The sequence below is a fragment of the Ursus americanus genome, chromosome 7 (assembly GCF_024610735.1).
Source record: "Ursus americanus isolate L20-20 chromosome 7, mUrsAme1.1.p, whole genome shotgun sequence".
NCBI classification, from domain to species: domain Eukaryota; kingdom Metazoa; phylum Chordata; class Mammalia; order Carnivora; family Ursidae; genus Ursus; species Ursus americanus.
The window spans coordinates 47,977,406-47,992,118 of NC_142133.1; the positions used below are offsets into that span (position 1 = coordinate 47,977,406).

At 57.4% G+C, this 14,713-nt stretch overlaps 1 protein-coding gene across 2 annotated transcripts in view; it reads left to right on the forward strand.

Annotated features, from left to right (window-relative positions):
* ATOH8 (atonal bHLH transcription factor 8) overlaps positions 1-14,713 on the forward strand; it is a 30,983-nt gene that overhangs the window by 6,159 nt on the left and 10,111 nt on the right. For both annotated transcript variants that reach the window (XM_087863639.1, XM_045808856.2), the window contains exon 2: positions 3,692-3,883. In XM_087863639.1, coding sequence (XP_087719765.1) covers positions 3,692-3,883 — 192 coding nt within the window. The remainder of the gene's footprint in view (positions 1-3,691; positions 3,884-14,713) is intronic.

Here is a 14,713-nt window from a genome sequence, read left to right on the forward strand (position 1 = left end):
GCGGCTGGTCATGTACACAGGCTAAAGTCCCATGGGATCATCAGTCCGGAACCCTCCATCCCCAGCTCAGAAGGGTGGGCTGCCTATCCCCCGAACTTTGGCCGTAAGGGCCCATCCACATCCACAAGCAGTTGTTTCCAGCTAATTGGAAAGAGCCCAGCTAAGGCATCAGATGCTTCTCTGCGGAGTGGAAGAGATCATTCCTTTCTCACTGGGCTGTTTAAAGATAAATATAGGCATTGTATTAAAAATCCCCTTAGTAGATTACGATAAGCAGCCAGGGGTGGCCTGGTCCCAACAATCACGTAAGGTACCCAGGCATTGTCGTTCCTACTCTGCAGACGAGAGAACAAAGGCTCAGAGAGCAAAGGCACCTCCCAAAGTCAGTGGTAAGTGCCTGCGGCTCAGACCAGCTCTTTCCACCCTTCCTCCACCTCCCGGAACTGGGACCTGTTGCCAGACTCTTACTTTGTGGGGGCCAGGCCGTTGTGCTTCTGAACTGGGCTTCTGGGGCCACGCGGCTGCATCCCCGGGCCTGGGCACCAGGAGGATCTGGAATTAAACAGATGAGCCAAGGATCCCCTCCCACCCAGGGGAGGGGCAGGAGGAGGAGTGAGCTGCCCGAAAGGCACCCATGGCATCCTACATAAGGCCACCTGTGCTGGCGGGAGCCTGGGGAGCTCTGTGGCCATGAACCTTTCTTGCGTACTAGACAGACAAGCTCCTGGCTTAGCTTCAGGTCTTAGCTGAGTGAACTGCGCCCCAGTATGTCTACCTCCCTGCATCTTCCTGTGCAGGTGGGGTAACAGTCTTTATTGTGGGGAAGCTTTTAAGTGGGACAGACTACCTGTCTGTTGCCATGTGCTAGATATATCACTAGAGCCCCATAGATGGTTTCCTTGTCAGATCTGGATTTTGATAGAAGCAATGGGACAGAGTGACAAAACTGGCCCACAACCTGGACTGGAGCCTCTAGATTAGCCTTGGCCTCATCTGTTGCCCTGTAATCCTGCAGTGACCCTGTGTCCCCATGCGTAGGTCCTTCCCGAGATCCCTGGTCCCCACTGGCAGGAAAGCCCATCTGTTCAGGGGCCAAGAGCTCAACGAGCAGGGTAACTCCCAGAGTGGCCCCTGGGTGAAAACCCCAGTAGGGACCAGTGTCACAGAGCTGCACCCAGCGCCCAAGGGCCTCTGGCAGGTAGGCACTCCCTCTTGGGTGCAGAGGGGGCAGAGGTGCTGGGCTGGCTCTTGAGACGCACCCCCCTCCCCTGTGCCAGGACTCCCGGGAACCTTTCTGTTCCACAGACCTTGTTTATTTGTTCAGGCTGATAAAGCAGGATTCTCTGGACTCTGGTAGGGAACAGGCAAAGTGCATTGTTCTGCCGGCTTTTCTTGGCTTTTCTTGGCTGGGTTTGGAGGCACAGCCAGAGCTGGGGGAGTGGGGGGACACAGGAGTCCAGCATTCTCTCTGTCACCAACCTGCCCCTCCTTCGGTTTCCTAATCTCCTGAGGGGCAACTTCCTGGCTGCTGGAAGATTTTAAAAGGGGACAACAAACCTTGCCTCTGGTGTGGGTGACATTTCAGGACCCTGGCTGGTTGGGGGGGGGGGGGGGATGATGAGCAGGTCGTGTCCTGGCTCCAGGGCTCCTGCCCCTCACCTGCTCTGGAGCCCCCTTTGGAGACAGTCTGCAGCCCCCTTTGGAGACGGTCTGCAGCCCCAGTGGTAAGGACTCGCTGACTTGTATCAGGCCTTACTCTGTGCTGGTCCTGGTGAGGGCAGGCCTGTTAGCATGTGAAGAGGAACCCCCCCCCCCCCCCCGCCTTGCCTCAGAAAGGTGACATAAGTCCCCTAGGGTCTGCGAGCCAGGGAGAGCTAGAGTCAGGAGTTGAACCCAGATGACCAAAAGGCATGTGTGCTTAAACTCTACACTGAATAGCTAAATCTTCATCCTCAGAGAGAGGAAAGGGTTTTGAACACCTTTCTAAACATTCTGGAGCCCCCTGATGAACATGGAAGTAGATCATTCATTTGTTCATTCATTCTCATTCAACAAACCCTTCGGAGGGCCTGTGAGGGGGAAGACCTGTGCCAGGCCCTGCAGACGTGGGCCTCCCCCCATCAGCTCACAGGCAGACGGGCCATTAAATAAGTCACAACAATTGGGAGTTAAGGACAGTTGGGGGGCTATTAGAGCACTGTTAAGGGCAGGTGCCCGCCCTGGCTGGCCTCTCCTTGCCCCCCGTGCCCTCCCGCCCCGGTGTAGAGTTGGGTGGGGAAGGTCAGAGAGATCTCCTGGACAAAGTGAGAACAAAGTGGAAGATGCATTTAGGGTCCCCCTCTGAGGGGACCGTCTTATTCGTGCTTTCTCCGTCTCTGCACCAGCGGCGGCTTGTGCCGGGCCGTTCCCTATGGCGGGGGCCGTACAGGACCCTGTGCATTGCAGTGTTTAGCAGCGTCCCTGGCATCTACCCGGCAGGGGCCGGTACCCCCTCTCCTCCGCTGCGCCCCAGTACTGACGGTGAAGAATGTCTGCAGATATTGCCGACAGTCCCCTGAGGGACAGAATCATCCCCAGTGGAGAACCACTGGCCCAGAACAGGGCCTGATATATGGGGGTTACTCACCAAATACTTGTTGAGTGGACCTGCTGGGGCGACCCACTCTGCGGGAGGGTGGTTAATGGGGACCAGAGTCGGTGGTAGGGGTGGAGGCTGTGTCCGGGTCTGGAATGCCAGAGAGAGGAGGGAACCGGGGCCCTGGGGGCTGGGTGAGCACGGGGCAGCCGTCTAGGTGAGCTGTGGAGCAGAGGGGCGGTAGGCCGTGCTGGTTAGCACGTCGTGGGCCCATTTGCACGTCGCAGCACAGAGCTCAGCTGTGTCATCGTTGCTTTTTGCACACGCGCACGGGACAAACATTGGTGGACAGGGTTAGAAAGTTAGACGCTTCCTCTCTTCACCCCGTACAATCTCTTGTGCAATTCGTGAGTGTCTGCTTGGCACTGAGTCACTGACAAGCCTGTCAAGTCTGGTTGGGGCTGTAAATATTTGTGACGCACCTGTTGCCTGCCCAGCAGCACTGCAGGTCCCGAGGGCATGAAGAAAAAGAAAGCCCTCCCAGCTAAGCCTGGCACTCTCCTTCTCGTATGTTCCCAGCGTCCTGTGTACCTAACTCTGTGATGACATTGTAACATCTCCCTTGAGGAGTGTGAGTTCTCTGAAGTCAGGAATCAAGTCATTATTCGTAGGTGGACCCCGGCGTGTCCCACAAGACCAGGGTTGCTGGATAAGTGAGCAAATGGAGTATCGGAGCTGAAAAATACGAGAGACCCCTTCTTAGGGAGCGTGGGGGACAGAGCTCTGTCGCGGTGGGGACTCACAGGCTTCACTCCTGTTGCCGTGTGGGCATGAGGTGAACCTCAGTTTCTTCCCCTACCCAACGGGGGCATGGATGCCTCCTGGAGTCTGTGAGTGGACGAGTTGAGAGGCGTGCGGGAAAACAGTGGGTGCTCAGAACAGAAAATAAAATCCGGGTCAAGGGATTAGACGGGCCCCCTCTGCTGCCCGGCGGTCCACTTTCGGGCAGCGGGACATCATTGTGAGTGGCCCCGTCTGCCTGGCCAGGGTGCCCTGCTGGGCCGCGCTCAGCACAGAGCCCCCGGCAGCCCCTCCTGATGCCTTCTCAACCCCCAGGTGCCGTGTTACTCCTACGGGCAGAAGCTGTCCAAACTGGCCATCCTGCGGATCGCCTGTAACTACATCCTGTCCCTGGCGCGGCTGGCCGACCTCGACTACAGCGCCGACCACAGCAACCTCAGCTTCTCCGAGTGTGTGCAGCGCTGCACCCGCACCCTGCAGGCTGAGGGACGGGCCAAGAAGCGCAAGGTATGTGCCGGCCACTCAGGCAGCAGCCTCCGGAGGGGGACGGGAGCGGTGGCGACAGAAATCGGGGCATCCCACTCACCCTGGCTTCTGAGGGGCCAGCAAGATCAGCCTCCGAGAGGTTTGCTGGGGGTCGCTCCAGCTTCAGAGCTCCTCACACCCCTGAGATTATGGGCATGACCTACTCCTGGTCACGGGGCTGGCGGGTACCTTGCACAGTCACCCTGGGCCTCTGGGTCTGGACTTGCTCCCTTAATGAGGAAGATGGTGTCTCTGAAGCTCTCTCTGGTTTTTTGTGCTCTGGTGCTGATGTGCTCACATGGCCCCTGATAGATGTTGTATCAGAAGGAGCCAGAACGAGATCCTCTGAGCAGGGTCCCAGACCAGGAGAGCCTGTGGGCATGTTTGGGAGTATGACTTGGCCTGTGGATTACCTGAGGCCGTGCATTAAGGCGAATGGTGTTCGTAATTCATTCATTCGCTCTGGAGAGATTTGCTGATCCCCAACCACCTGCCGAGCATTGTGGGCAGGGATATAGAGGTGACAGTCACGGTTCCAGTCCCCGTGAAGCTCACAGGGTGGTCAGAGTGACCCTTCTGCCAGCGCATCTGGTGGTACAATATGGCAAGGTGGTTGCGGAGGTCTGGGCTAGGGGCGGCGGAAGGCCAGGCAGAGAAGGGACAGGTTACGTCTCCTGCCAAGGGAACGTTTGAAAGGGCATTTTAGGGTAAGTGGTATTTTATCCGGGACCAGAAGGACAACCAGGAGGTCACCAGGAAGGTGAAGCAGGGCACAGCATCCAAGACAGAGGAACCGGCGTGTACCAAGCTTGATGTGTTCGGAGAAATATGTGCAGGAGGAAGGGTGGGGGGTGCAGCCGTGGTCCCTGAATGCCTGTGCTCCCAGCCTTTCCACTTGGGCGTCAGTGCCAGGCAGTACTGAGCAAGGCTTATGGCAACCCTCTGGGCCTCTGTTCCTATGAGGCCAGGGGAAGAGACACAGAGAGGGACCCAGTGTGTGTCTGCGAGGTGGGTGGATGCTGGGAGAGATGCCTGGCCCCTCTGGGCATCCCAGGATGGAGAGGGTAGGGGAGCCCGGTGACTGGCATCCTCCATGCTTCCTTCCACCTCCTCCTTCCTTCCTGGCCTGCCTCTCCCTCTCATCCCTGACATTCCTCTCCCAGCCCCTCCTTTCCAGCAGGCTCCTCTCTGGGTTCTCCAGGTTTCCCAGAGGCCTCTGGGCCCTGAGCCAGGGAGGCCCCCCATGGACTCTCCTGCCTCCGCCGGAGAGGGCCCCTCACGTCCCCGCCGCTGGCCACTGCTGCTGCCGCGGTAATTGTACGTTGCATTCCTGGGAGTGATTTAACGTGGACCAATTAGATGAAATCCTCATCAAGTGGGTGAGAGAGGAAGCGCCACTGGCTGCTGGCAGGGCGGCTTTCCTCTGGAAAGTGACACGGGTAAATTAAGGGCGTGATTGATGGCTCCATGCAGGGCTCTGTGACAAAGGAGGTTTGTAAACTCTGGGTGAACTTCCCGTGGCATTCGGGCGGCCTGGAGGTGTGGATGGGCAGGGTGGGTAGGCACCATTGGCTCCCAATCCACCCATCATCCCCACACCTCCCCCCTCAGCTCTCAGGTCCCCCCTCCTGCACCGAGACAGCAGTGCTGACCCTTCCCTGTTACTTGATTGGAGCAGATAGTGTCCTGGGCTGGGGAGGACAGAGGGAGAGGCGGGTGAAGATGCCCAGCAGAGATGAGCTTTTGACTTCCCCTGAAATCCCCTCAAATCTAAGCCACCTTAGAGACCACCTGGTCCAACTCCCCATTGTCCTGATTGGGAGACAGAGGTGACAGATTGTGTTTCCCAGCGTCAAAACCCCTCCTCGTCACCTACCAGCTGTGCCATCTTGGACCCATTTTTTCACAGCTTCGAGCCTCAGTTCTGTCGCTGATAATTGGGTGTGCTGGAAACATCACCAGTGATTTCTCAGGCGCTTTCCAGCCTCCATGTCCAAGCGGGGGTCTTGCCTCACCTCGCCTCGGAAGAGCATGGGGTAGCTTGCATCCTGCGTCCCCTCCTGCTGGGTGGCTGTCTCTGGGCTGCTGTCCCCCAGGTGCTGCCTGCACCATCAGCATTGCCAAGAGGACATAGATGGACAGGGTCCTGGAGGTGCCAGGACAACTTGAGGACTGGTCCAGCCCCAGTGTTCTGTCCTGGCAGGCTGGGGGTTCACAGGGCCACCCCGTTTCTGTGGTTTGTGCTTTCCTGCATGTCTGTCACTGTGTGGGTAGGTGAGTCCTGAGGTGCCCTCAGGGAGGGTCTCTAGTGACCTGCCCCATGGCCCTGAGTGGCTGGGGCCAGCCACCGCTTTGTTTTCCAGAACCAAGGGGGCTGGTGTCCCTGGAGATTCACTTGATGATTCGTTCATTCACTCAATGTATATTGAGAATGTGCAGTGAGTTCGCACCGGGGCTTGACCCTCCATAGTCCCTGTAGACAGAGTGGATGGACTGGGAGCTCAGATCAAGCCTCCGTCCCCCTCCCGTATAGCCACTGAGGGTTTGGGAATGGGAGTGAGCCAGGCTTACATCCTAAGGAGAGAAATAGAGGGCAAAGAAGGGAAGAAACTAGAAAACATATGTCAGTGTAAATGTGCGGCTCCAAGGAAGTCCTCTGTAAATGGCAGCTGTGACGGTGGCCCTCACCAGCGCGACTGATAGCGATTTCAGCTGTCCCCCTCGATGGCGCCGTCACAGTGAATGTGTCCCCAAGAGGCCGGGAGACCCTTTCTCAGGATGCCTCCTTGAGAGAATGTGCGCGGTGTCCTCTGAGATCCCTTGTAGCTCTCATGAGCTGCCTTGATGCCCCCGCCCCAGACCTGTTAAGGATGGGATTTATTTTATTTTATTTTATTTATTTTTTTTAAAGATTTTATTTATTTATTTGACAGAGAGAGACAGCCAGCGAGAGAGGGAACACAGGCAGGGGGAGTGGGAGAGGAAGAAGCAGGCTCCCAGTGGAGGAGCCTGATGTGGGGCTTGATCCCATAACGCCGGGATCATGCCCCGAGCCGAAGGCAGACGCTTAACCACTGCGCCACCCAGGCGCCCCAAGAATGGGATTTAAAGTGAATTCAGTTCCCACCTTACCCCTGTCAGGCCCCAGGTGCCTCCTCTGGCCCATCTCCACCCTTCCCTGCCAGGGCCAGAGACCTGCATCCCTTGACCCGTGGGTCCTCTGTCTCTGGGCCCCACAGGACACAACTTTGAGAGCTCAGAGCCTCGTTTGGAAAACAGGGTCGTGTGGCAGCGAGGCCTGTGTCAGAGGCCGCCCAGCCCAGGGATGGGGGCAGGGGTGGGGGGGTTGTGGTGGGGGGAGGAGGGGACTCGCCTTGGAGAGCTCAGTTCTGACTCTGGCTGGAGCTGGAGATAATGCGCTAAGACCTGGCTCTGGGCCATGTTTCTGCGCTCCTGTTCTTAAAGCAGCAGCTCCTGGGAGCTTCGGAGGAGAAGGGGGAGGAAGAACAGCAGGACTGTTGCACACCTGGGCTGGCGGGGGGCTGCGCTTGCCAGACCTGCAGAATAGAAATGGACCGATTTCCCACAATCCAGGGCACCCCTTTCCAGCAACTTTAACCTCTGGACTCATAATCAGAGTAAAACAACGGCTACTAACATTGATGGCATAGTTTCGACCCGGGTGCTAAATGGCCAGCAAGTCCCTGCCCTCGGGTTGCTTGCAGGCCATTTGGGGATGGGGAGAGAAAAAAGGTCACGATGCACGGAGAGAAGGGCTATTCTGGAAGCTTGGGCAGCCCCCACTTAGGGCCCCCCCGGGACTGTGCTGGCTGGGGGGCGGCCGGCCCTGCAAGGCTGAGCGGCTGCGACTCACCCTGCGGACACTCGGAGCCGGGGGAAGCGCGGAGTGGGTGCGGTGCCGTCCGACTTGCGTCTTCCCTCTCTTCCTGCTGCTCTCTAGGCAGGGGAGGCTTTTCTTGGTGCTGGCAGGTCCCAGGGCGACCTGACTCCTTTCTGGAAGAACATCTCGTGTGCAGACTTCCGTAGCTTTGGTGTTGGGGACAAGCTGAGGTGGTGCGTTGGTTGTGGGTTGGGGGTCATTGGGAGCCAAGGGTGTTTCGAGGGACCCCTTACTGTCTGAGCAGCGGGGCCCGGGCCTTGGACAAGACTGGTGGCTCCTGCTGTGTAAGTGGGCCTTGCCCCAAGCCCCCGAGCCCGTGAAGCAGAGTCTCGAGAGCTCCTCCTCTGGCTGCACCCAGCCGCCTGTGTGCAGGGCCTCCTGTGTCTGGGCCCAGAGTGTCCACCGAGAGGCACTGTCCTGGCTCTGTCCCCACCTGCATGTACATAGTCACCCCCCACTGGGGCCTCCGTGTCCACTCCTGTAAGGGGAGTTGTCATCAGAAGTGATTTCTAAGGCCTTTTGGGGTCGGCTCTCCAAGCTGAGGTCACCTCAGCCCCTTTCTCTGTCTGAATGGCGAAACGTGTCACTCTTACTTCCCCGTGCCCTGCATGGGCATTTCACACAGATCTGAGAGTTGGTCCCAGAGACCGCCGGGAGCGCTGATAATCCCTGAGGTTCTTAGAGCCTGGATTACATGCCGGGCATGGTGCTTAGGTCTTGTGATGGGTCACCTCGTGACTCTTCCTGCCAAGCCTGCGAGCTGGGTACTGGTGCTGTCCCATTGCCCAGATGACAAAGCTGAGGTTCAGAGGCCTGAGGAACTTGACCGAAGTTCCTTAGCCAGTAAGAAAGGTGTGCGGGGGGGCCCTGCCCTTCCCTGTCCTGCCTCCCACATGGAAGTAGGTGTGTGAGAGGATGTTCTCTTTCCAAATCCTCCCGGCCAAGTTACTGAGATAAATACCATTTGCCTTCAAAGCCCATAGAGTCCATCTATGCTGGGAAGAAAAGGGGGGTGGGTGGGAAACCACCATCAAATTCCCTTCTAGTCATAAAAATGGATGCAATTTATTTTTTCTGGCATTCCAATTACATAGACGTTTGTCGCCAGCTGTTTGCTCTCTAACACAGAGTGTTCTCTCAGCTGCCGTTTCTCCTCTCACATTTGACATTATTAGTCCACAAGTCTGGCAGGGACCGGGTTGGAGGGATCATTGGCTGGGGAGCCTCACAGGTGAGCTCGGAGCCAGCTTTCCCCCGGAAGGCAGAACTCGGCCCTCTGATGGTCCCCGGGTGGGGTAGAGGTGAGGTGCTGCTTTCCTCTCTCCTCTCACACTCTGGGGATGCAGAGACCCTTCAGAGAACCCTTGCCCCCCTGGAGCACCTCTTTGAGCCAGGGTGCTCCTCTGGAAATCCCTGCAGAGGCTCAGTGACCCTTGGGCCAGGACACTGGAGAAAGGGTGTCTGTGTAGGTGGGGGTTAAGTTGAACCCTGCCGTTCTTTTCAGTTCTTTGTGGTGCTGGCATTTAACTTTAAGGCATATAAAAGCATAACAAGGAGCCCTCAGCAAGACTGTGAAGTAGGAGAAGGGTAGAGCACTGGGGCCGGAGACCTGGGTTTGAGTCCTGACACTGGCACTTCCTAGCTGTGTGACATTGGGCATGTCACTTAACCTCTCTGATTCCCTGCCCCCATCCTCTCATCTGTAAAGCGAGAACCCACATGCCTTCCTTGCCACCTTGCTGGAGCGATTACACAAGATCCCAGTTGAGAAAGGGCTGGCATTTTCTCAGTGAGTGCCGGAGAGGAAATCTCAGGAATTTACAGCTGTACGGTAACAACTTCATGTGGAACCCCACGAAGGAGTATCTCAGGAAAGGGCTGTGCCTGGGGTGGGTGAATGACCGATCAACCAGAAGGCAAATAAGGATGAATATCTCTGAATGGGGGACCTGTCCCTCTCGAGCACTTCAGCCCCAAGCCTGTACCCATAAGGGGAGATGAGCGTGCAGCCACCCCAGAAATTCCTGGGCTTTCAAAGTTCGTGGATACCACAAAACATGCCTAATGTTTGGTTGTGCCCAGTAATAATGCTAAAAAACTGTCGCCAGCAATCGTGTCTACAATGCGCTAAGTGCCCATTGTCGGCCAGACGCCTCACATACGTTACCTGTACCTCATATGACACTAACCCTGCAAGTGCGGACCCCTTTCCCCACACAGAGGGGAAACGGAGGCCAAGAGGGGGGCACATGGCTAACAAGTGGTGGAGCCGTTCCGAGCCTGTGTCTCTTTGGTTCCAAACCCCATGCTCTTCAACTCCGGAGGCCTGCCGGGCCCTCAAGCTCGCACGCTGCCCCGCGGGTTGGCCCGACCCGGAGGCCCCCCGCAAACGGCCGGGTGCAGCGCCTCGCCCGGAGCAGCAGCTCTTATGTACGCAGCCGGGCTGCAGCACGTGGAGGCTCCATTTAGCTGCAGGGAGCCAATAGCCCGCTGGGGGTGGCGCTGGGGGTGGCGCCGGGTGGGGTGGGCCGGGGGTGTCGTCAGCCCCGTGCACCCCCAGCGCTGCACCGCTGGCGAGCCCTGACACCGGGTTAAGCCGCCTGGCGGCCTCTGGCTGCAGCTGGGAGCACGCCTGGTTCCCATTCGGGGCGCTGTGGTTTTGATTAGCTGTTCTGCGAGGCGGGCCTGGTGGCGAGTCCATGGGAGCTCCGCTGGAACAGAGGGTCCCCCGCCCGGCCACCGCGGCCCCCCCTCCTGGCAGCCCCAGACTCCAGATGTTCCGAGCGCTCGCTGGGAAGGCCTGCTGGCGCCACGGAGGGCAGAGGGCAGGGAAAGCACGCGAGCTGGAAGCCCAAGCACTCAGTCACCGCAGGCCCTGGCAGCCCGCCCAGCCCGCTGCTGGCACATTCCCCAGCTCTCCCCTGGCCATCTGTTCCCAAAAAACCCTTTCAGAGCCTCATCATCACTCAGGATACAGCAGCGCGAGCAGCTGGTTTGGAGGCAGAAGGGAAAACCGTGCAAAAGGTCCTTTGTGAGAGAGGAAACTCACTTATGAATAACAGGGCTGGACGCCGTAAAAGTTGGCGGCTGGGATCCTTGTTTCTCAGGCGCCGCTGTTTTCTCTGGACTTTTATCTCTGGTTTTTATTTTGTTTCCCCTCGTTTTCTTTTTATGTTGTTTCTTCCTCCTCTTACACCACTTATGACTTTTCTTCCTCCTCGAAGGTGCCTGAAGACCACCTAATTAGTTCTCCTGGATGCTGCCAGACTCTCTTCCTTCTCGAAACTGTTAAAATTGGGGATCGTTGGAAGGGACTGTTTTCATAAAAGCTCGGCTGGAGGGGACAGACAGGAAGGAAGGTGCCTGGGAGGGCACGCTGTGGGCAGGGCCCAGGCCATCAGTGTTCGGGTCTTGGAGAGGCACAAAGACGCCAACGGCGTCCGGGGGCAGAGATAAGGCGGAGACCCCCATCGGCTCCTCAGAGAACAACACAGAGGTGCTTGGGGATCACAGTGGCGTTAACGAACACCCTTGTGCTTAGGCCCCTCGGCTGATTGCACTATGACATGAAGCCTTTTTTAAGAACTGGCTGTCTCTGCCAGAAGCTTCTGGGAGATGTCTGCCTGGAATCTGGGCACCTCCTGGGAGCAGTCACCGGGTGGCCTGTCCGGAGCCCACGGGGTGCTGGGGCAGGGCTGGCAGCTAGGACACCAGCATCAGGGAGGAAGGGAGATGGCAGGGCGCGGCCTGCCTTCCTCACATCCCCCGGAGCCCAGATGAGGAGCTGAGAGTCAGGTGGGGTGTGGGCAGGGGGGTCTGTGGGATGGAGGTGGGGAAAGGGATGCCTCCCAAGTGTTAGAGGCTGGTGATTTCATTGGGGGGGCACATCAAGGCCAAAGGACTGGGGGTCTCCCCTTTCCTTTCTCAGTTCCCCGCACCCCTTTTCCACTGTCCTCCCCCCCCCCCCCCGCTACCCCAACAGACCCAGAAGTTCCGGAACCCCTCACCGCAGCAGTGGGGAAAGCCTGATGTCCAGAGTGGGGGGCTGGCTTCTTCCAAGCCAAGGACTCTGGGCATTGGAGGGCGTCTGTGTGTCTCATCTACACTGTACCCAGGCCCCTGCACTTCATTCCTTTGCCCTCCTTTCCTCTCGCATTCCCTCCCCATTTTAGTGGGAGAGAGGCAGCTCCGGAAGGGCCAAATATTTATGTTTATCATAATTTCAGGGCCATTAATCTCACTGTCTGAAGGGCTCAGAGCAGGCTGAGATCTACCCTTTCCACTTGGTCTCGGTGGGCAGGTGTCTGGGTCTGGACTCTGAAGCTCGCCTCAGCTCTGCCCTGGGGCTCTGTGACTGGGTGGCCTTGCTCAAGTGTCCTCTCTGGAAGATGCCCAGCCTGCCTCCCGGATCTACTCAGGGATGGAGGCACAAAGTACGTGAAATCGTTTGGTCAACTCCCTGCTCCCTCCCATGTCTTCTGCCTGAGAAATGGTCTCCGTGGGGCCACAGGTGAGGAGGGCCTGGGCAAGGAGGAGTGACCACTGGCCCCAGGCCCCTGGTTGTAATGTGGAGTCAGCCTAGTGACCAGAAATTGCTTTCCAGCCCTGAGGCTTCCAGGGGACAAGGGAGGCCTGCCCTGTCCACTGCTCAGCCCTGAGCCCCTGTACCCAGAACAGTGGAAGGCCTGGATCAGAGGGGCGCCAGCTGCCCCCCCCCCCATTCCTCACCTGTCCTTGAGCTGGTTATCCCCTTTCTACCTGCCCTAGCAGACAGAAAGCTGGTCCTAGGGGAAAATATCAATCCCTGCCTTCCTTGAGCTCCTAGTAAAAATATTTCTGGAGGGAGAAGTAGGGAGCCATTCCTTCCTTCGAGACCCTCCTGCTCTCCGGCCAGAATTCACAGCCCCTGGGACCTGGCCCAGCTGCCTGGCCGCTGCAGCTCACTTGGTCCCCACCTGACCTCCCCCTAGCAGCTCTGCCTCAAGCTGGGTCTGACCGCCTTGCTCCTGCTCAGGACCCTCAGGGGCTCCCCACAGGCCAAGAGTGAGGCCACACCCCTCCCCCAAGTGACCTGGCTCCAGCCGGTCACTCCCTGTGTCCCAGTTTACACCCTAGCAACAAGGAACTCCTCGCCCAAAGGGGCTATTTTTGGCCTTTGTGCTCATGTTGTCCCTTCCGCCTGGAATGCCCTTCTCCCCTGTCTGTCTGGCTAACTCCTGCTCACTCTGGAAGGCTCAGTTCCTCCTGGAAGCCCTCCCTGACCCCTACCCAGCCTCCTCCTCAGGGCCTCATAGCGTGGCCACTCTATCGCCTTTACCACAGGGAAGCGTGTCCTAAGATAGACCGTGAAGTGATGCTGTAAGATGTTCTATTACGTGACCTACTGGCGCTCCTGTTATGTCATAATATTATATTTTTAGCTGGTACGTGATATTGTAACCCCTGAGGTACATTACGTCATACAGTGTTTGTATGGTGCCTGCCTCTCTAACCAGACTGGGTGTCCTTTCATCATTGTGTCCCAGCTTCTGGCACAAAGTAGGCCCCCAAGTAATGATGCACCATTCCTTCCACTAAAATCTACACAGCTGGGGGCTGAATCTTCCTATGCTAAAGGCAGAGACTCTAAGGAAAGATAAACTAGGGGCTTCAGGACACAACTGGGAAAATGCCCCCGTGTTCCCTCAGGCCCCTGTTTGGGGAGCTTGTTTTGTCTTTGTTCTCTTGAGTTGGTGAGGAAAGCTTTGCAATGCAGATCACAGAACCCCCTCAAGCAATAGCTTAAACTAAGTAGGTACTCCGTTTCAGGGAAAACTGAAGGGAGGCCTCTGCTTCGTGGGCTCCAAGCTTCTTTTGGTCTTTGCCGCATGGCTGCATAGTGGCTGCCACAGCACCGAACGCTTCATCCTCATGTTGCATCCAAAGGCAAGACGGGGACTTTGTTGGATAGAGCGTGTCTCCTCATCAGTTCAGTCGCCCAGCCCAGATATCCCCTGCCTGCACTGAAAGAAGGGTGCTCCCTCTGAAACTGGGAAAGACACCAGGATCTCTCAGCTGGGAGTACAGCAAGGAGCCACATGGCTCATCCCTGGAGGATTGACCCTGTTTTGTGACAGGGTAGTTTTCTTCTCAGTAGGGCTAACCAGGGTCACTGCCTTACCCACACACTCTTCACCACGGCTGTGCAAAGTGAGGGCCAGTAGCTCCATTTTCAGCTGTCAGCACTGAGGTTAAAAGAACCTGGGAGACCAGGCCAGGCTACTAGCGACCTTTTATCTCTCTGCGCTGTGCTTTACAGTTTGGAGAGACCTCTTATGCCCCTTATTCACTTGACTCCGACGGCAGCCGCCCAGGATGCACATTTCTACCCATGGCAGCTAGACGGGGAGGCTGGGACCCAGAGGTGAAGTCACCCAGGTCATGCAGCTGGGCAGGCCGGGTGGGGTGAGGCCGGTCCTCAGGCCCAGGACACAAGTACTTCTGAATGTGGACTATCTCTGTGCTCTGCTGCCCCCAGGGTGGGAGTGTGAACTGCAGAGGGTGTCTGGCAGTGCAGGGCCCAGGCCAGGAGATGTGGGTCTGAGTGGCAGCTCAGCCACTCATGAGCTTTGTGACCTCAGGCACTTGCCTTCTCTAAGCTCTGTTCTGCCTGAATGTGGATAAAAGTGGCCATGGGTGTCTTCAAGGAGACAATGTCTGTGAAAGGACTTTGTCAGCTGGAAGGGGTTCCTCGGCCATCCTGGGCCATCCAGGAACCATCCACCCCCAGCGTCCCCTCCCCACCCAGTGATTTCGAGAATGGCTACCAGACTGGGCTGCCCACCCAGGACTTGATTACATTGCCAGGCAGAGGACACCCTGTCTGTCCCTCTGCTGTCGTGTGTGTGTGTGTGTGTGTGTGTGTGTGTGTG